At 33.7% G+C, this 21757-nt stretch overlaps 6 protein-coding genes across 9 annotated transcripts; 2 read left to right on the top strand and 4 right to left on the bottom strand.

Moving 5' to 3' along the window:
* Positions 1–818: 818 nt before the first annotated feature.
* LOC124500600 (enolase-phosphatase E1-like) lies at positions 819–1847 on the bottom strand. Its single transcript, XM_047064690.2, has one exon. The coding sequence runs from the start codon at positions 1742–1744 to the stop codon at positions 983–985; it is 762 nt and encodes a 253-aa protein (XP_046920646.1). The 5' UTR covers positions 1745–1847; the 3' UTR covers positions 819–982.
* On the bottom strand, positions 1697–3028 carry LOC124500658 (uncharacterized). Of its 2 annotated transcripts, XM_075734433.1 has the most exons (3): positions 2276–3028; positions 2159–2206; positions 1697–2096 (listed from the first exon to the last, which is right to left on the bottom strand). In XM_075734433.1, exons 1-3 carry the CDS (start codon positions 2991–2993, stop codon positions 1840–1842), a joined length of 1023 nt encoding a protein of 340 aa, XP_075590548.1. In that variant the 5' UTR covers positions 2994–3028; the 3' UTR covers positions 1697–1839. The 2 variants fall into 2 exon arrangements, with proteins under 2 accessions (XP_075590548.1, XP_046920710.2); XM_047064754.2 differs by having other exon boundaries at positions 2159–3028.
* Positions 3029–3066: 38 nt separating this feature from the next.
* On the bottom strand, positions 3067–5154 carry AspRS (aspartyl-tRNA synthetase). The gene is made up of 4 exons (XM_047053722.2): positions 4998–5154; positions 3624–4932; positions 3426–3537; positions 3067–3348 (listed from the first exon to the last, which is right to left on the bottom strand). The coding sequence occupies exons 1-4, from the start codon at positions 5105–5107 to the stop codon at positions 3185–3187; spliced, it is 1695 nt and encodes a 564-aa protein (XP_046909678.2). The 5' UTR covers positions 5108–5154; the 3' UTR covers positions 3067–3184.
* Positions 5155–5256: 102 nt separating this feature from the next.
* Positions 5257–13194, top strand: LOC124491110 (fumarylacetoacetate hydrolase). The gene is given in 7 exon segments (XM_075734432.1): positions 5257–5732; positions 5793–6731; positions 6786–6990; positions 7669–10614; positions 10662–10848; positions 10915–12628; positions 12771–13194. Coding segments are annotated over 7 exon segments (6369 nt in total). The 5' UTR covers positions 5257–5651; the 3' UTR covers positions 13068–13194.
* Positions 13195–13809: 615 nt separating this feature from the next.
* Positions 13810–18102, bottom strand: sws (patatin like phospholipase domain containing sws). The gene is made up of 2 exons (XM_047052199.2): positions 17593–18102; positions 13810–17536 (listed from the first exon to the last, which is right to left on the bottom strand). Exons 1-2 carry the CDS (start codon positions 17933–17935, stop codon positions 13953–13955), a joined length of 3927 nt encoding a protein of 1308 aa, XP_046908155.1. The 5' UTR covers positions 17936–18102; the 3' UTR covers positions 13810–13952.
* A 166-nt stretch (positions 18103–18268) lies between these two features.
* LOC124489811 (uncharacterized) lies at positions 18269–20009 on the top strand. 3 transcript variants are annotated; one of them, XM_047052202.2, is made up of 2 exons: positions 18269–18371; positions 18421–20009. In XM_047052202.2, the coding sequence occupies exon 2, from the start codon at positions 18444–18446 to the stop codon at positions 19854–19856; it is 1413 nt and encodes a 470-aa protein (XP_046908158.1). In that variant the 5' UTR covers positions 18269–18371; positions 18421–18443; the 3' UTR covers positions 19857–20009. The 3 variants fall into 3 exon arrangements, with proteins under 3 accessions (XP_046908158.1, XP_046908157.2, XP_046908159.1); XM_047052203.2 differs by having other exon boundaries at positions 18317–18371; positions 18431–20009; XM_047052201.2 differs by having other exon boundaries at positions 18275–20009.
* The last annotated feature ends 1748 nt before the right edge of the window (positions 20010–21757 follow it).

Below are 21757 nucleotides of genomic sequence, written 5' to 3'. Positions count from 1 at the left end.
TCACATTGTTTCTATACCCACACCATATATACATTACACATTGTCATTTCTTTCCATTTTTTTCAATAACAATGACTTTTTGCCATTAAAACTTGTCGTCAAAAAAAAAAAAAAAAAAAAAAAAAAAGAAAAACATTTTTGTTTGTTTGTTTTTTTATTGATTGTCGCACATACACACACATCATACGAAACAAAGTTTACAATACACACTTATTCATCAATCAATGATGATGATAATAGATTAACAGATCATTGTGTTTGAATAGAAGAGAGACAAGCAAAATGTAATTCATTTCGTTGTTGTATACCGTGTATATTTTTTCAGATTTTGTTTTTTTTTCATTTTCACACACATCTTATTTAAAAATGACGACAACATCTACTATAGTTAATTAATTAATTAATTAATTACACACATACTATATATGATGATGAGTGTACACCCCACTTTTCATTCGAATTTTTTTTTCGATGCTATTTTGAAGTAAAAAAAAAAAAGTCAAACATTCTCATTGAAAGGTTATTGGTGTATCTCTCCAACATCATTCTTTCTATATATATATAAATGATAAATCATTTTCTGAATACACAATTCATTGGACCAATGTGTGTGTGTGTGGTGTGGATCATAAATCATTTGGAACCGCGTGGGTGGTGTGGATGAAAGAAACAAATTCGAATTTTTTTTTTCTTTGATTTTTCACCGGATATAACCGGATGGCCAGACAAAAATAAATCAATATATATGTCTAATCAAATCAATAAGATGATTATTGGGCATTTTTTTCTTTTTCGATCAATAGTGTGTTGAAATAGTTTATTAATTTTTTGTTTTCTCATCTGTTCATCTCATTATCATCATCATCATATCACATTCGATCGACATTCGAATTTGTTACATTCAATTCAATTCAATGACATGAATGTATTTTATTTTTTTGGTTGTTGTTGTTGAGGTTGTTGTATGGAATTATTACATTAATTAAATAAATTCAATATCGGTAAATGATCTTGCAATCGGTATATCTTGACAAATTTCCATTGCTTCATCAACGGCATGTGTTCGTGTCAATACTAATATTACATTGAAACCGGCATTTTGTGCTGCTTTACCTTCTTGTGGTGATTTTGTTAGAAATAATATTTGATCACCACCAGGTTTTTCCTGTATCAAATTAGCCACTTTAATATATGTTTCAACATTTTCCAATGAACCAAGTGAATTATCAAAATGACCATCAATAATGGCATTCAAATCACCATGTGATGTATCGGACATGAATTTTTTACTAGCCTCTTTCCAACCATTAGACAACACATAAAGTCTGATATTTTGATCCATTTTCCATCGTTTCATTGTGACTGCCACATCTGAATAAACGGGCGTTTTAATTTTATTCCGTTCATAACCATCAAACCATACTAAAAATCTAAACATAACAAATGCTTTTGGTTCATGATTATTTTCCAAACAATATTCAATATATTTTGTTGCCTCTTTGATTATATCCGATTTTTCTTTGGTCAATTCAATTTTCGGTGCTTTCATATCACGTTCAGCCACAATGGACAATTGTCGTAGACAGTCTTGCCATTCTTGTTTATTCCATGCATTATCCATATAAACCTGATAGGCAATCTTAAAATATGGTTGTAAAATTTTTTCAACAAATGATTCTCGTGCAACAGTGCCCGATATATCGAACATGATCACTTTTGGCTGTTTCACTTTAACAATGACCATAATTTCCAGTGGAATATAATCAAAAATAAATTATTTTTTAATCATAATAAACCAAACAAAATTGGCTTTTTATAGCAAATTGAATTTTGATTTTATTAGCCAAACAACAACAACAACAACAACAACTGCTGTAATGTAATAAAAATAATAATAATGATGATGATCATCGGACAATTTGATTCAATTCGAACATTAGAATTTGGCCATGGTTCACAAAATTCTTCAATCGCTGTATTCGATACATCTTTATCTAGAAAACGTTCAGGCATTGCACATTGAACACCTTTGATACCATGTGTACGTAGCCATGTGGCAAATTTACTTTTACCAAATTCACATGAACAATTCATAGCTAGAATCGAAAAAAAATGGACCATGAAATGGAAAAAAAAAAATATGCATCACTTGGCTTACTATTGATTCCTAATCTTTTTAATCGTCTTAATCCTGAACTGAATATTCCTGTATTACCATCAGTAACGGATTTAATATCATTACCGCTAAGATCTAAACATTCTAAATGCGACAAACTTTGTACAGCCGTTGGCACGGTACGAATTTTATTCGATCGTAATTCCAACAATGTCAATGAATCCTGTAATGAAACAAATGCTTCGATATTGATATATGCCATGCCAAGTTTATTCAACGATAATTCTTTCAATTCTTCCATCCCGTTGAATAGATTTCGTTGAATTTCAGTAAAATTTTCATTACTTATTCGCAATACTCGTAATGATTTCAACAATTCTTGACTTTCACGAATTGTTTCCAAATCGATACCGGTATTATCGAGAAACATTTTCTGTACATTATACAAACCACTGGGCAAATTATAAAGATGTGTAAGATTCGAATCTTTTACCGATAATTCTAATAAATTAATTGTCGAATTACATGACGCCAAATTTTCGATATCAGTCATCAAAATACTAGCATTTGTATGACGACATTCGATTCGTATATCAATACTTTGATCATCTTGTTTTGTTGATAACATTGACGATAGTACTGTACAATGGCAATGACCATTGAAATGAATATTTGGACAAAATGATTTACAATGTGGCATACGATTCAATAATGATGATCGATCATCATCATCATCATCATTGTCATTTTGATCTTGATTCATTGATATTGATTGACATTCAAATGCAGTGGACAATAATAAACATTGATTAATGATGATGATGATGATGATGAATAAAAATGATGATGACAAAGAAAAAATGTACAATTTTGCCATTTCAATCAATTAAAATATTTTCAACAAAATGAAAATGAAATAAATCTACTATACTACTATATACTTCAATTGATTTGCTCAATTTATCAATTTTTTTTATTTATTTATTTTTTTATCAATCAATGATTAATTTTTTTTTCAAACTTGATGAACAAAAAAAAAATTGATCATCATTACCAATACAAATGTATTCAAGGCGAAACACGTTTAGGATCACGCGGAAATAGCGATGTTTTACGAATGTTGTTCAAACCAAGAAACAACATTGTAACACGTTCCAAACCGATTCCACCACCAGCATGTGGTGGCGCTCCATAACGGAATGAATCAATGTATGATTTCATTTTGTTTGGATCTAATTTACATGTGAATGGGATGGAAATTGAAAATATTAATGATTTTTTTATAAGAAATAAGAATAATAATCATTACCGATTCCAAGATGTTTAATACGTTCAATTAGAAATTCTGGATCATGAACACGTTGTGCACCAGACATGATTTCTTCGCCACGCATAAATAAATCATAAGAATTTGAATATTTCTAATATATATATTCGATGAAAACAAAGAAAAAAAATCAGAAATGAAATCATCAATAAAAATGGTCAATGATAAATGTTTTTTTACCGGATTATCTGGATCAGGCATTGTATAGAATGGTCGAACAGCCAATGGAAATTTATCCAAAATATAGAAATCGGTATCATATTTTTGTCTAATGATTTTGCCCAATAATTTTTCATTTGCTGTACTTAAATCTTCTTCATCACCCATTTCAACACCATTGTCACGTAAAAGTTGTACACCTTCAGAGAAATTAATTCGAAGTGATGGTTCCAAAAATCTAAACGGTTCACAAGGAAATTGTCGATCGATTGTTTTAATCTCATCAGCATATTCCTGTTGTAATCCTTTGAATAGTTCGACAAATAATTCACCAATCACATCCAATACTTCATGATAATGATAATTGAAAGCCATTTCAAAATCCAAACCAATAAATTCACACAGATGACGATGTGTATTGGAATCTTCGGCACGAAATACCGAACCAATGGTGAATACACGATCAAAATCGGCAGCAATAGCCATTTGTTTGTAGAATTGTGGTGATTGTGCCAGATAAGCTGAACCTTTGAAATAACTCACTTCGAATACATTGGCACCACCTTCACTAGCAGCCGGTATAATTTTCGGTGTATGAATTTCAACGAATCCACGTCGTTCCAATGATCGACGATAAACATGAACAACACCTGCTTCAAGTTTAAATATGGCCTGATTAGTTGAAGTACGAAGATCCAATATACGATTATCAAGACGAACATCTTGATTCACGGTGGATAATCCATCACCAACTTCATGTTCAGGACGTGCAGCATCATCTATCAACAATGGTAACATTGGTTCAGCAGCACTTATAACAAAAATTTCTTGCACCGAACATTCGACCATTTGCTGTGTACAGCTTTCGATTTTTGTTGGCGATATTTTGATTAAACCTTGCACATCGATTATAGATTCTTTTGTGATTGATGTGACAAATTTAACCATCTGTTTGCTAACATGTTCGCCAACCGCTAATAAACACTGTAAAGTGGATTGACGTTGACGAAGAACGAAAAAACATTGTTTACCAACAGCACGACTAGTATGAAGACGGCCACGAATCCAAATGGTTTGATCGGCCAACGATTCATCAATCTTATTGACATTGACAAATATTCGGTCCACATTTCTTTCAGTCGATCGAATCATCGGCGATATGCCATAATTATCTTTAGAATAATCTTCAACACTAGCTTCCGATTGTTGTTGTGTTTCGGCACGTTTCTGTGCTGCTTCAGCTTTTTTCGCTGCTTTTTCTGCTTCTTTTTTAGCTTTTTTCAATGCATTTTTCGATAGTTTTTGTTCACCTTGTTGCACTTGTTGTTCCCTGTTTTACAATAAAAAATTGAATAAATTCAACTTTTCAAATATTAGTATTTTATTTGTACCCACATTTCTTCAAATTTTCTTGATTTAATCAAACCGAATGGTGATGATACACGTAACCTGATTTTGTTTTTTTTTGTTTTTGTCCAACATGCAACATTTGGCCAACATTTCATATTCTCACATGCCAGGCGTGGCTATTATACACACCAATGTACTTTTGGGTATAAATAGAAAAAATTTTTTTTTTTACAAAAAAAAATTCGACAAATCAAAAAATTGATAACGAAATAAATTGTCAAATCAAAAAAAAAAGAAAAAAAAAAGAAAAAAATCATCATCATTTTAATTATGAAAAAAAATTTATCCTTGAAAAATGGTCATTTCCAAAAACATCATCATCATGTATACAGTTGAAACAAATTAACAATTCAATGTTCATTTCGATTATTGAAACCAGTTTTTTTTTCTTTCCACCAAAGAATGAACACTGTCTTCGTTTTCATTAAATATCTGATGTCCTTGGACACATATCTTCTTTTATGACTGAAAAACAAATCTTTAGCTTCACATAAAAAAAAACATTTTTGTTTCAATTTTGTTAGTGAATGCCAGATGCCATTTTAATTTATCCAATTCAACATTGCTCATTCAACAGTTGGATTTTAAACATTTTTTACATTGATTCAATCATTCAATCAAGCTTGCTAAGCAACAATCATGTCTTTTATCCAAATTCCAGCCGATCATCCATTTCCGATACAAAATTTGCCTTATGGAGTTTTTTCCACAGAATCTGAGGTATGATTATTTTTTTTAGGTTAAAAAATATTGAATTTTTTCTTTTCACTTTTTTTCCAGTCTCGTCATCGGATTGGTGTTGCTATTGGTGATCAAATTTTGGACCTAAGTAAAATTGTCCATCTGTTTCAGGGAAAACATCTCAAAGATGTTGCAGCCAAAGTATTCAACGAACCAACATTGAATAAATTCTTAGAATTAGGTAAAGATGCTTGGCATGAAGCAAGACAAACATTGCAACATTTGTTGGATAAAAATACAGCCACCCTACGTGATGATAGTAAACTTCGTGAAATTGCTTTTGTTCCACAAGCAATGGCCACAATGCATCTTCCGGCACAAATTGGCGATTATACGGATTTTTATTCATCATTAGAACATGCAACCAATGTTGGCTCCATGTTTCGTGATCCTAAAAATGCATTGCTTCCTAATTGGCGATATTTGCCCGTTGGTTATCATGGTCGTGCTTCATCGATTGTTATTTCAGGCACTCCGATTCGACGGCCAAACGGTCAAACACGACCGGCCGATGATGAACCACCAAAATTTGGTCCATGTCGTCTAATGGATTTTGAATTAGAAATGGCTTTCCTAATCGGTGGACAAGAGAATTCGTTGGGACAACCGATACCGATTGAAAAAACTCAAGATCGTATTTTCGGTATGGTTTTGATGAACGATTGGAGTGCTCGTGATATTCAAAAATGGGAATATGTTCCATTGGGACCTTTTTTGGCTAAATCACTTGGTACATCAATCAGTGCTTGGGTGGTCACAATGGAAGCTTTAGAGCCATTCAAAGTGGCCAACACTCCCCAAGATCCGAAACCATTTGCTTATCTTCATCATTCAGATAATTACAATTTCGATATCAATTTGAATGTTTTCCTTAAACCAGATGGTATGGAACGTAATTTGATATGTAAATCAAATTATCGTTATCTTTATTGGACTATTAAACAACAATTGGCTCATCATTCCATTACCGGATGCAATGTAAGATAGATTATTGGTGTAATCATGTTTATATAGAACTTTATTTCGCTTTAGATTCGATCTGGTGATCTATTGGCAACAGGAACCATAAGTGGACCAACACCTGATTCATATGGATCAATGTTAGAACTTTCTTGGAAAGGAAACAGACCATTAAATCTTGGTACCGATGGTGTCATAACGCGTACATTCTTACAAGATAATGATTCGATAATTATGGAAGGATACTGTCAAGGCAATGGTTATCGAATTGGTTTCGGTGACTGCCGTGGAAAAATATTGCCACCGTTAATTTTAGATTTTAAATCGTAAAATAATTTTAAAAGATATCTATCTAATAATGTAATGCTAATGGGCATTTTTCACTCACAGTGATTATTAAGACAAATAATTGAGTTATTATATTATTGATATTCATCTTATTTCAATGATTATCAAAAACAGTGGAAATAATAAAATAAAAAGAAAGAATTATTGCAACATAAAACGATCGTTGATTATTATTAATGGAAAAGAAATTGTGAAAAAAAAAGTTTAAAAGAAATTCTCGAATGGTTAAATATCGTAAGCGCGAAAAAACTTTCCGTAAAATTAAAAAAATATACAAGAAACGCCCCCTAGTGACCATTGAGCATTGTATGTATTTGTCTACAACGCATTGTGTGTGTGTGTGTGTATCCATGGTATGTTGTGATTCGATTGAATTCACATGCAAATTTTCAACGATCATCACATTTTGAATTTTAATTTGATTTATTATTAATTTGATGATTGAGAAATTGAAGATATCGATTGACAATTGATAATTCTTATTGTTGCATCAAGTGCTGTTCATATTGTCATCATCATAATAATTATTCTTTATATTCTTTCATTACATATTTAAAGAGTATTGATAACAACAACAAAAAAAATTATAAAAAATGTTTGGCCAAAGTACTTCTACTGGTACATTTGGTCAGCCTTCAGGTAAATCTCATTGATCAGTATATAAATTGGTTATAGATAGAAAATCATTCATTGCAATCTAATATTTTGTTTTCTATAAATTCTTTTTCTTTTGATTTAGCTTTCAATACAACGGTTACACCGTTTGGAAGTATTGGTGCCACACAACAACCACAATCAACGTTGTTCGGACAAACTGGCACCCAACAATCATCATTATTCGGTAGTACTGGGCTAACTCAGCCTGCCACCAGTACGTTGTTTGGTGCAACACAACCACAAACCAATACATTTGGTACGCAATCTGCTTTTGGTGGTGGAACATCGTTATTTGGAAATACAGCTACCAATAATCCACAGGCGACACAAACACAGAATTCTATATTTGCAAATGCCAATCGTTTTGGAACTTCTAATACATTTGGCACCAACACTGGTTTGAGTGGAACAATGAATATAGCAACAGGTACTACAATTAAATTTCAACCACAAACATCAACCGATACGATGGTTAAGAATGGTCAAACACAAAGTACAAGTATCAATATTCGTTTACAATGCATTACTTGTATGCGTGAATATGATACTAAATCATTGGAAGAGCTTCGTCTTGAAGATTATGCAACTGGTCGTAAAGGACCACAACAACAGACAGGATTGTTTGGTGCATCAACGATCGGAAATCCAACAGGAACTTCAGCATTTGGTACAGGAAGTTTAGGCACAGGACAGCCCAATGCATTCGGTCAGACATCGACTGGAAGTAGTCTGTTTGGTAATACACAAAAACCTTTTGGCTCGATTGCACCGACTACTGCAGCCACAACATCAATGTTCAATTCTGGTTTATCAACTGCTGGCACATCCGGGTTATTTGGTCAGAACACAACGCAAACAGCGTTTGGTCAAACTAACGATAATAAATCTCTCAGTTTTTTTGGACAACAGCCATCATCCACCTCTCAGCCATTCTCGTTTGGCCAGACAAACACATTAGGCACTAATCAACCATCAACATCAAATTCATTGTTTGGCAACACTGGAACGACTAGCTCTATTTTTGGCCAAAATCAAAATCCTTTGGCCACTAATAAACCAATGTTCGGAAGTAGTTTGACGCCATTTGGTCAGACACAACCAGCACAACAACAGCAACAACAAACTGGGACTAGCCTTTTTGGTGCTACAAATCCTACAAGTCAAACTGGTGGAATTTTTGGCTCAAGCACCTCACAACCATCGCTATTCAATGCAAATCAATCGACATTAGGTAAACCGGGTGCATTCTCGTTTCCTGGAACTCAAACATTAAATCAAACATCAACATTTAATCCAACTTCCAATTCATCAACATTATTCGGGAATACTGGATCAACTGCAAATGCATTTGGCACCGGAACTACTGGATCATTATTCGGATCGAATAATACGTTTGGTGCAAGTAATTTTGGTTCATTTGGAGCTGGTACAAATGCTTCTCAACCATTTGGTAGTACGAATATCGGTTTCAATCTGGGCGGAACATCCACCGGTTCAACATTTGGAAACACATTTGGTACCGGTCTCAGTACTAATACATTTGGCCAGAATGCTGGCCTCTCGACTGGTGGTTTTTTCGGTAGTAATCTCAATCAAGCTTCACAACAAATAAATGGTGTTGGAACAACAGGCACCAATTCTAATGCTCCATCGATCAATACAGATCAAATAATAACTCGTTTAAAAACGATGCCATACGGTACATTACCACCGATTTTATCGGAAAATTCATTAACGGCTAATTCGAAAACCAAATTTACAACTGATCCGAAAACATTGAATCAATATAAATTGAATGCCAAATCAAAAACCGAAGTCAACAAAGTTCAACGTGTTCCTGTTTTCGGAAAACCAACAACATTGCTATTTGATGGACTTGATGATGAAAGTCCCGAAAATTTAAAATCGGCTGCTGATATATTTAAACCGAGACAGAATATCAAGAAATTAGTCCTAAATAAATCTGATTCGGGCTCAAATAATTCTACCAGTCAATTTTCGGCAACAATTTTGAAGACATCAACATTGACGAAGCCTGTAGCATCTTCATCGTTACATAATGTATCAGATTCTTTTAACAAGGAAAAGGAATCGTCAAAAATTTCTTCAATACCAACTGTTGATAAAGATGCATCACCAGCTGATAATACAATTAACATATTGAATGGAAAACAAACATCCGAACAAATAGATTCAGCTTCTAAAGACAATCAAACTTCAAGAAAAAATCTCAGTAATTCATCAACCGCTAGCATTTCTTCACCGGAAAAATCTTTTTCAAATCTTTATGGACCATTAAATTTCTCATCAAATTCAATAATGGGCGGTGATGATCGCCTGGAAACGTCGATAAATATGGCAAATTATGTACCACCCAAATGTGGTGTCATTTTAACTCGTACGGATTACTATACGATTCCATCATTGGATGAATGTGATCAATTTTATAATCCAGATGATGATACCTGTGTGGTTGATTCATTCACTGTGGGTCGACTTGATTATGGCTCAATTTTCTGGCGTGGACCACTTAATATCAAAGGAATTAATTTAGATGAAATTGTTCATATCCGACGTAAAGAAGTGATTGTATATCCAGATGATGATCTAAAACCACCCGAAGGTGAAGGTTTGAATCGTCCAGCGCAAATCACATTGGATCAAGTTTGGCCGGTTGACAAGACAACCAGAGAATTCATTAAGGATACTGAACGTTTGCGTTTGATGAAATATGCTGAACGTTTAGAAAAGGTGACCATAAAATTGGGTGCGACATTCAAAGAATATCGTTCCGATACTGGATCATGGGTTTTCCAGGTGAAACATTTCAGTAAATATGGTTTAGATGCTGATGAAGAAGATGTCGAAATTATCGAACCTGCCAAAGGTAAGCATTGTATTGAATTTTTTTATTTATTTCTACCTAATTCATCTTATTTACAGGAGATCAACAAAAATCAGATCCGTATTCAAAAAAATCTCAACAGACTTATGTCAAACAAACTTATGATATGAGTGGACAAAAATTGAACCTTCATCTTAATGGTTTTCATTCGAATGAATTAGATCAAATGAATAATCAACAACAACAGCAACAGTTGAATGGCCATTCTTTAGATTCCCGAGATATATTGTTCAATCAACAAAGTCCATATTTCGCAAGTAAATCAAGTGAAAATGCATCCGAACCAAAAACACAAGGAAAATACGGTAGTTCTGGCTTGTTTATTGCTGATCAAATTGATGAAAGTCAACCATATGAATCACCGTTATCAATATCAATTAAAGCCAAAAATGATGAATATAATTTGATGCGTTCGGCGTTATTTGTTGAAGATGATGAAATTGAAACAATGTCTAAGAAATGTAAAAATTTATCTTTCATCAAAATGACACCATCAACCAGTCAAATGAGTCAAATAATGCCATCGGTTGCCACAAGTTCGACATTATTTCCAGCCAGATTCCTCAAAGCAACCATTCCGAAAAAACGACGATTGATTTTTGAACAACAAACTACTTCGCCACAACAAAAAGCGAATGCTTATTCAATATCGAATGCAGAATACCCAAAAGCACATTTCGCTAATGGATCGAATAAATTTTGCCTTATTGTCGGTAACGATGTTTTGATTTTCAATGTTGATCTTCTTCGATTGGATCAAACAGAATCGATTGAAAAACTGGAACTACAATTCAATTCGCATTCCACTATTGAGAATAACGAAGATCAACAAATTCAACAGCTGCAAGAAAAATCAAGAATCCCACCATTGATTCGTACAAATGCCTATAGCTTAAATCAAATGGTAGATTCTAATCTCAATTTATTGATTGAAGCTTTGTATGGAGAATTAAGTGAAACAACTGATTATGCTCGCCACCAAGAACGTCTTCGTCGAATATTAAAATGGTTATATAACTACAACAAAACTTTACCCGTTCCAGAAAGTTCATTCGATCGTATTGTCCACTTCCTGACTACTAACGAGCTGGAATTTGCTGTTACCGAATGTATTAATTCGAAACTTGCACGGTTGTCATATTTAATTTCATGTGGCCCATATTGCCGAAAAGAATTGATGATCGCACAGCTCGACCTCTGGAAACGTTCCGAATCTGATGTATTCATTGTGAAAGATTTGTTGAAAATCTATATCATTCTAAGCGGATTATCGTCATGGACAATGAGCACTGGACAGATTATTGATACTTTGGATGGGCTTGAATGGACACAACAATTGACATTATTGTTACTGTATAAAACACGTACAGGTGTCGAAATGATTGGTACCAATTTGGTTCGTACAGCCATTGAAGAATTAACTATTCACCCTAATACTGTTGAATATCATATGCTTGCTCAACATCAGCCATGGGTTGCCATAACATCGGCAACAAATTATTTAGATTCTTGGATGTTACAAGAACAGCTTCAAAGTTATAACGTGATCATCGAAGATGTTTCAACAAACAAATGTGATTCGATCAATATTTTTATGGCTTCACAATGTCGTGATTTATATTGGTCATTATTTTTTGCTCTTCATATCCGTAATGATTATATTCGAACATTCTATGTTAAAGAATTGCTCGCGAGAAATGCTAAACAATTGATGGATGATCTAGATTTGGAGCACTTAATAGTGGAGAAATATCATATCGATTCTCGTTTATTATCCGAAGCTAAACTCTATTGGGCTCGTACCAAACGATATCATCGTGATATAGCAATGAATCTATTGATAATTGGACAGTATAAAGAAGCTCATGATATACTTGTTGATCGCATCTTTCCTGAATTGGTCATCAATGAAGATTACGAAGAAATTCGCCATCTCATTGACAAATTACGTCCACATAGACATTTGATACCGAATTGGGATCTAACCGGAGCAGGAATCTATGACATATTCATTAAATTACTTTGTTTTGGACAATCATTTGCTGGCAATGATGGCGATTCTAGCATTCAACATTATCGTAAATTGATTGAAAATTTCAATGTCCATCAACTTCTAACGCCAACTAATCGGAGCAGGAATCTATGACATATTCATTAAATTACTTTGTTTTGGACAATCATTTGCTGGCAATGATGGCGATTCTAGCATTCAACATTATCGTAAATTGATTGAAAATTTCAATGTCCATCAACTTCTAACGCCAACTAATCGTCATGTTCTATGTCAAAGTCAGATGGCTCGTGTTGCTAATATCATTCATGCTGAATTGAATATGGGAATGTTTGCCTATCACACAGCTGTACCACATGATTATTCCCTATTGGAATTGCGATCAAATGCATACAAAATATTTGAATTGAAAACTGCCGCCATTAATGTTTGATTATCATCATGAAAATATTTGTGAACAATAATATTCATTGCTTTTTTTTCCATAGTTTTTATTATTTGATAACTATTCTTTCTCAATAATAATAATAATAAAGTTTGCATTCATTCATTTAATAAAACATGATGATGGACTAATTTCTCCACATTTGAAAAGAGTTTTCATCATTCATTTAATTACAGTAATACCCCGCTTAACGCGGGGGTTACGTTCCAAAAATTCTGAGCGTTAAGCGAAACAGCGCTAAGCGGGGCTATCTTTACATAATGCATTTTTACCCTTCATATACAATGTAACAATGTAATGCAATGTAGGGTAATTATACAGCGTTATATCGAATCAGCGCTAAACGGGGCAGCGTTAAGCGGGGTATGAGTGTATAATAAATAAGGTGAAATTGGCTATTGTCCTAATTTATATTTTACTATTTCTGAACCATGTGCTGCCATCTATTGATATAAATAATAACTACGTTCCGAGGTAGCGAAAGTGGCGGTTCCAAGCGGATTTTAATTGAACTAATTTTTTGCATTTTTTGTTCAAATTTTCGAAAAAATTAGTTCACATAAAATCCGCTTGGAACCGCCACTTTCGCTACCTCGGAACGTAGTTATTATTTATATCAATAGATGGCAGCACATGGTTCAGAAATAGTAAAATATAACATTCATACAACACAAATAATTCAATCAATTTTTTCATGTTTTTTTATATTCAACCGTTTATACTCGCATGATTTTTGATCAATTATTAACAAACATTTTTTTATTTTGGTTAAAAATCAAAAAAAAACAGAAAATTTTTGAATCACCTCCATATGAACATAAATCTGTGATTTTGAAAACATCAACAAAAAGAAACTATGATGATAAAACATTATTAAACTTCGTTGCTAATTTTACGATCAATCAGATTTTCAATATCCGTATCGGTATCACGTAATTCCGGTTCAGAGAAATAATTATCCATCATCTCTTCTTCTTCTTCTTCTCCTTCTGCTTCTTCATCTTCGATTATATTATCAAATTCAAATTCCGTAGCTGTATTCGATATTATTGGATTCTGTATATTACATATTCTTTCAGCTAAATCGGTAAACGATGTCTGTCTTGATGCTTTACCGATGATCATCAATGAATGGCTATCAATCGAACGATCACCACCGATAATCGATTCATTATTCGATTGGGAAATGATTGATTTTCGTCGAATTTGATTCTTTTCCTTATTGAACAATTCAAATATGGAAAGTTCATCGCCAAAATTGACTGTACTAAAGACAGCTTTTCCGTGATGATAGCCAACATTCATAATTTCTTTGAAGCTTTTAAATTGTAACGTTTTAAAACCATCGATGGGTGGTCGAATATACCAACAATAATCGGAACTTTTAACTTCTTCAAGCTGTTTCTCGCAACAAACATAAGCTAATCGAGATTGAATTTCCGGTAGATTTGGAACACGTACAGGCTCGGTGAATGGATTCCATCGTTTCCATAGCAGCCACCATCCACTTAATGTGTCACCATAATTAGTGAGATCAGAATTATCTTGGCTACCCACATCAATAGCCAATATTGTTTCTGCACCCATAACATTATGCATAATATCGGCTGGAAGATTATTGACATAACCACCATCCAACAGTAGATGACCATCGGTAGGATCACAAAGTGGAGGTAGATAACCAGATAATGACATACTGGCACGAACATAACGCCATAATGAACCATGGCGATGTGTACGGGGACAACTTGATGTTATATCTGTTGTGACAGTGAAATAAGGTAGCCAAAGATCTTCAATCTGTACTTCAGCAAAAACTTCATAAATGGAACGATTGAAAGCATTACCGGTGAACATAGCAGTGGATGGATATGTAAGATCTAGAATCTGATGCCAATAAGAAGTCATTCCGTTAGACCAACTTTGAGCTTTTTGTATGAATGTTGTCAGATTGTTTTCCTGACACCATAATGCACCCATGAATGCACCAATACTGACACCACCAACCATATCGATGGGTAGACCAGCTTCGATGATTGATTTAATCATTCCAATGTGAGCGATACCACGAGCACCACCACCTCCAAGAACTAAACCAATCGATTTTCCTGTCAAGAATCGAGCCAATCGTGAATAATCGGAAAATATTGATGGTTGATGTGTTTTCACTTCATTTTCATAATATTCACGTAGTTTCAATGGTGAACGTTTAATGAAAACACGTTTTGGACAACGAATGTGATGATGAGATGAACACCAATCTCGCATATTGAGCCATTCGACAGTATTTTTTGGTCTAGGACCATCTAATCGATGTAATAGGACAAGTTCTTTCTGCGTACGTATCGATAGATATTGAAGTTGTTTCTCCACTTCACCTACTGTTGGTTCTTGTTCACCCATACCGACAATCAATATACAATCAGCTTGACGAATACATCGCTGTGTCCAGGCGGAAAATCCTTTATCACATTGATATAAAACAATTTTATTTTTATCTTCTTGGATTCCTAGCCAATGACATAGACGATATTCGTTTTGTCTATCCAAAGCCGTTTGTCCCAAACATTTTCGCACAAAATCCGAGGTTAAAAGTTCAACTGAACCAATAGCTGTCAATGCATGATACAATTCATAGGCAAAAGCATGTAATGGAACTTCATCATTCACGGACAATAAAGCGACAGTGGAAAAATTTGATCCAGTAGGTCGGGAACCAATGTCAGAGATTGGTTTACCACTAGTTAGTGAATACATATTATTTCCAACCAATAATCGATGGCCAAGTAAATGAATTAAACGAGTCACGACGACTGGGTATTTAGTTTTTATTGTTTCCAGTAGACCATCCGGAAGTTTTGCCAATTCAGTATCACGAACAGCAATGACAGTTGAAGATCGTGGAGTTTGAGTAATCAATTCGACGATTCCAAATAAATCACCTTTACCATATTCACCGACTAGCTGACGTTTTCCATTGGTCAATTGAATGACTGAACGAAGACGGCCACTCAATACGATGTATGTACAATCGGATTTTTCTCCAATTCGATAAATGGCACGACCTGATTCATAATGATTCCAATCTAAAGCGAAATCGATCTGTCGTACAAACGGTGATAAACGTTGAATGACTGTGTGGGCTAAATTCAATGCAACTTTAGGATATTTTGACAATATATCGTAGGCAGCATCACGAGAGATAACGGCAACTTTACAATTTTGTTTTGTTCTCACCGTGAATATTGATTCTTCACCGGTAAGCACATCTAATGCGCCGATCAATTCACCAGGATAAACAGTATATAGATTGGCTTCTTCATTAGAATCAATCAATTTCTGTGATATCGTGATTGAACCGGAAAGAACAAATATTAGATTGATCTCATCATGAGATTCTTCAGAAGCCAAACAAGCATCACGATAAAATTCTTTGATTTTAATATGATCACGTAGAATATTGCCATCATCAATGTGGAGAATGATTTTCAAATCAGCGATGGCCATATCAACCATTTCATCATAGGTCATTCCAGCCGTACGATCATCACCTAAAACAGATTTTTTCCTTTTTGTCATCATAAATCGAGATCGGTCTTCTGAATCCTGTCTAATGAGTTTAGGAGATGATGACGATTCATTATTAGAAGCCGCTGTTTTCGATGTATCTGATTCCATTTTGATGAGTTTACCAAGATCAATAGCATCAGCATTTGAATATGATCGATGGTGGCCATTTCGATTATTTCTACTAGGACTGGATTTTTTCAATAAAGTTGCATTAATATTTGCCAATGAACGTTTTGGTAATTGAATACCAGGTTTGATTAGTTGTGTAGTCAAACCCAGATATTTATATAATGATGTAAATGTAACACGTTGAAGACGAACCATGATGATTTGAACGACTCGAATTAACATTTCAGGATTGTCATCGACTAGTTGTTTGAGAACATCAATTTTCAATCTTAATATTTGGCTATCTTGAACTGCTGAAGCGGATATAGTTTTGAATTGTGATGGATAACCATTCAATACATCCATCACGGATAACATACTGGCTATACATTCACCAGTATAAACATTTTTTAACAATAGAATCGATCCATCCGGTTCGTTAAGGGTTACTTTGATTTCACCATTTTTGACAATATAGATACTATCATCGGGATCACCAATGTTGAAAAGAAATTCGCCTTTCATTACATTCATTTCTTCGATTTTTTGGCACATTTTCAGGAATAAAGGTTTTTCAAAAAATCCAAGTACTCGAATACCATGAATCATGTAAACAAGTTCTTCAGGTAGATCATGTCCGGCTGGATCATAAATATCTTCCTTTAAAAATGCTTGTGATGGTTCTTTCACTTTTAATTGCAACGGATCATCTTTTTTCAATCGAAGTAATCGTTTGGCAAATTTCAGAACAAATTGACGTTTGCGGCCACGATGACGAACTAATCGGTAATCAATGGATTAGATTATTAGAATTAAAACATTACAATCATCTTACTTGGATCGGGAACAGATGAACGAACTTTTCGAAGAATTTTACGGCCAAAAAACATTACTTTATCACGTTTACGGAATCGAGGTTTTGTTTCATCTGGTAGAATGACTTTGGTCACTTTTTTTCGCAATTTATTCAAATGATAAAGAAATATGACTACACAAATGAATAATATTGTACAGTATAAGAACAATGTACGTGGATTTTGGAATGCCAATTCACGATGATCAACATATATACTGTATACGAATTCGGTAACATAATTCAACATTTTTTCATTCTCGTTGTTGGCCATCGATGACCATCCATATAACGATGGAATCCAATGAAAAAAATTATTCATCATTAAAATTTACACAATGAATTCATAAGGAAAAATTTAATTTGTTGATCTTCATTTGATGTATTATGTGTTTAAAGATGATGATGATGATTAAATTTGATTTATTTAGTCATAAACACACAAAGCGATATATAAACAGAAAAAAGTAAATAAATACAAAACAAAACAACAAAAAAAAAATATTAATGCGTAAGTGAACTGAACATTCCGATCAATGCCATTAGATGGCAGCACTGAAGAAACGTACATGCATGCATGCGTGTAAATATTGCGCCAAAGTTTAGAGGCCGAAAAAATCCTAACCGTTCATATACTGCGTGACATACTGGAGGTATTGTTGATTCTAATACACTCATGAGTCATGCTTATATATTTGACTAGAGCTTCACAACGAACTAGACAATCATCCGTATCTCCTGAACGAACAGATCACAACAAGGTATTCTTATTCCTAATCTATTCTCAATCTATTCCTGAGCATTTGTCAGTTTCTGATAGTGAACTTCCTGAAATGGCCGATCGAAAAACGACAGGTGAACAGGTTCCGAAAGTTGTTCCTACGACACAAATGGATCCAGCAATGGTAACTGGAATTGCTGGGCCAAGTGGCTTCAAACGTCCATCAATTGATAACATTCAAGCGTCCAATAATTCTGCGAGTCATTCTGTGGATACACTATTACCGGCTGGTAAAACATTCTCAAAGAAAAAAATTGAGAATTATGATTGTGATTTAAAAATATCATCAGCATTCCCTGCTTTTCCTGTTGATTGGCAAATGAAAAACCAAACTACTCATGACCACTTTATTTGGTTCTGTTCTGCAGCTGGTGCCGGGTATATAATTGATAAACAAACACTGAGCCCAGAAAAAGCAACATCTGACAACGCCATGAGATACGGCATAGCAACTATCGTTTCGTATGATATGCAAAATGTCACTAAGTATCCAATTAAAATTGTGATGAAAATGACTCTAGAAATTGTCAAAACTGCTTTTCCATCAACCATTATGACAGAAGATGTATGGAATGCTTATAATTACAATCAGCGTTTTTCGTATCTTGGAACTTTATTCTTTGTTACATTTATGACAAGAACAGACATTTTGGTTAATCAATTGATGGCTTATGCATATATCAAATTTTGCTTTGCTTTGATGGGTAAAGAACCGTCAGCGAATGTTTGCAACTTAATTCGTAACATGACCGGTACTAATGTGGAATTCTGCTTTTCCCCGATTGAAATGAGTGTGTGGAACGATCTCAATTGTGTAACTGATCTTAAAAAACAAGAAATGATGGCAACGTTATTTTCTAAGACTGACGATCTTAGTGACTTGTTCAAGGTTCTTTATAACCGCTTTAAATCATTCGGCTTAACATATATGTTAGCCATTAGAGAAGCATTGGAACGTTTTCCATCCTTTCCGTGGGATACTATATGCAATGATTGGTATCGAGGAGAAATGGAAGCTTTCATCTTAGCTGAACAAGCTGTAAAAGACTTGAAATTTCCTGCTCTGCATAAGGAGGTCATGACGGCACACTCAAATAAAAATTATCGTCGTTTGGCAGGATTTTGTGCAAAAAGTCTAGAATTGGGAGGTTATTCAAGCACACTTACAAACCACGAAGGTTTAAAACGTGTTCGTTTGTCCGAAGATAAAGTGCAATTTATCAAAAGTTTATTGATATCCCCGTTATCTTCAAAATGGGAAGGTTTATCACAAGAAATATACGATAAGATTAATAGTTCCAAAATATGCAAATTCAAATTCGCTAGCGATGAAGCAGCCAAAAGAAAGGTGTTGATAGAGGAAGCAGAAATTAAGTACCGTCAAATGGAGCAAACCAGAATGACAGAGATGTTAAAACGAATGGAACAAACAGGGCAACCACGCTCTGATACAAATATGTCGTAATACAAAAATACTCATACAACTTTAATAATAATTAAAAATTGTAAATGAATCGGTATTTATACAAACTTCAAACAATAATTAAATAACAGAATTGTTTGTTTCCTTTTGAGCAACTACAACATGGCTGAATAAAAATATTGAAAAAAAAACAAATACGATAATTGGGTACATTTTCTTCCAGTCCAGGTTTTGGAATCGAATTTTTTTTTTATTCCTAGAAAATTACCGAAAAATCTTGCTGTTGTTGTTGCTGTTGTTGTTGTTGTTGTTGTTGTTGAATTGTTGACAAAGAGGGTCGAAAATATCTTAATGACCATTTTAATAAAGAATAGTTATTAAAAAAAGCCTTTATTTGAACAAACCATTCGAGAAAATGGTCAACAACACACACACACACACACACAGTGCAACAGATAAGAAAAAGTGAATTTTTGCGAAATTTTTTTTTTCATTATTTTGTAGCTATTTCCGGTACTATTATCATTATATTTCGAATTGAAAAAAAACATCACGCTAGGCATTTTTGGTGGATAAATTTTTCAATTATAAAAAAGAGAAAAAAAATGACTTTTTTTTGAGTTATCATTGCATGACGTTCATCATCAAACATACACAGGACAAATAGAAAAATTCGGGTATTTTTTGTTTTGACAACGCAAAACATTTCATAAATTATCATCATAAGAAATTGTCCAAACATTTTTACATTTTTTTTTATCATATTTGTGGCTGTCAATTTTGCGTTCATTGATGACATTTGTTTCTTTTTTTTTTGGATAATGAATGTTTGTTAATAATATAGACTGTCAATTATTTTGCGTGTGTGTGTGTGTGTGTGAATGTGTGTGTGTGTGTGTTCATTGATGACATTTGTTTCTTTTTTTTTTGGATAATGTATGTTTGTTAATAATATAGACACACACACACACACAGAGAGACACGCACACCGAAAAAGGTGCAAGTGAATGATTGGTTTTTTTTAATTTGGAAATTCCCAATTATAACATACAAGGAGATGGAATGAAAAAAAAAGTGAAAAAAAATCGATATATGACCGTCTTTGCTTCGAGGGATTTGAATAACATTCCAATTTGTGTGTGTGTGTGTGTGTGTGTGTGTGTGTGTGTGTGTGTGTGTGTGTGTGTGTGTGTGTGTGTGTGTGTGTGTGTGTGTGTGTGTGTGTGTGTGTGTGTGTGTGTGTGTGTGTGTGTGTGTGTGTGTGTGTGTGTGTGTGTGTTTGTGTGTGTGTGTGTGTGTGTGAAAGGATTATTTTATCATCATCATAATGACCACATTAATAACATGGAATTTAGTTGGAATTAAGAAGAAAAAAATTTGTATAAATCATTTAGGAATGTGTTTTTTTGTGAGAGAGAGAAACAAACACAAACAATAATTGACTGTGAATTTGTCCTTGATTATTAAGATATGTATATTCATGGCAATAATAATAAGGTTATATCATGGGAAATTTATTTACTGTTACCGGTGAACTGTATGGCATAGACGTCATCGACATAAATGTTATATACATTCAATCATCAACAATTTGTTCATCGATGACTTTTCATCAAGAACAGTGTCGATGAGTGTGAATGATGATGATGATGATGATGATGATTTATTATCGATAATGGACAATTGATCGACATAAATATTTTTTTTTCTTTTTTCGTCTATATCTGTTTAAGTTCATTTCAGTTCAAATAAATAAATTCTCTTCCTGTTCCGGTTATGCACTTATGCCCGGGTATGTGTGTGTGTGTGTGTGTGCGGATTCAACCTTATGTAAGAATAACACATCACAGTGAATAGAACAAACAAACAAACAAACAAAAAAAATGGATAATAAATCATACACATCATCATATGATTATTACAATGTGAAGAAGAAATCATAG

This window comes from Dermatophagoides farinae, chromosome 10 (genome assembly GCF_024713945.1).
Source record: "Dermatophagoides farinae isolate YC_2012a chromosome 10, ASM2471394v1, whole genome shotgun sequence".
NCBI lineage: Eukaryota > Metazoa > Arthropoda > Arachnida > Sarcoptiformes > Pyroglyphidae > Dermatophagoides > Dermatophagoides farinae.
The sequence above is the reverse complement of the archived record's forward strand: the minus strand, read 5'-3'. Positions and strand labels throughout refer to the sequence as shown.

Bases quoted from the DNA above. Each gene is read 5' to 3' on its own strand.
- LOC124500658 (XM_047064754.2), bottom strand. From the start codon at position 2,993: ATGGCAAAATTGTACATTTTTTCTTTGTCATCATCATTTTTATTCATC. The intron at 2,097-2,158 runs GTAAGCCAAGTG...TTTCGATTCTAG, and splicing joins AAAAAGATTAGGAATCAATA to CTATGAATTGTTCATGTGAA.
- AspRS (XM_047053722.2), bottom strand. From the start codon at position 5,107: ATGAAATGTTGGCCAAATGTTGCATGTTGGACAAAAACAAAAAAAAAC. The intron at 3,538-3,623 runs GTAAAAAAACAT...TATATATATTAG, and splicing joins TGCCTGATCCAGATAATCCG to AAATATTCAAATTCTTATGA. The intron at 3,349-3,425 runs GTAATGATTATT...CATGTAAATTAG, and splicing joins TATTAAACATCTTGGAATCG to ATCCAAACAAAATGAAATCA.
- LOC124489811 (XM_047052201.2), top strand. From the start codon at position 18,294: ATGCTTATATATTTGACTAGAGCTTCACAACGAACTAGACAATCATCC.
- sws (XM_047052199.2), bottom strand. From the start codon at position 17,935: ATGATGAATAATTTTTTTCATTGGATTCCATCGTTATATGGATGGTCA. The intron at 17,537-17,592 runs GTAAGATGATTG...ATTACCGATTAG, and splicing joins TTCATCTGTTCCCGATCCAA to TTCGTCATCGTGGCCGCAAA.
- LOC124500600 (XM_047064690.2), bottom strand. From the start codon at position 1,744: ATGGTCATTGTTAAAGTGAAACAGCCAAAAGTGATCATGTTCGATATA.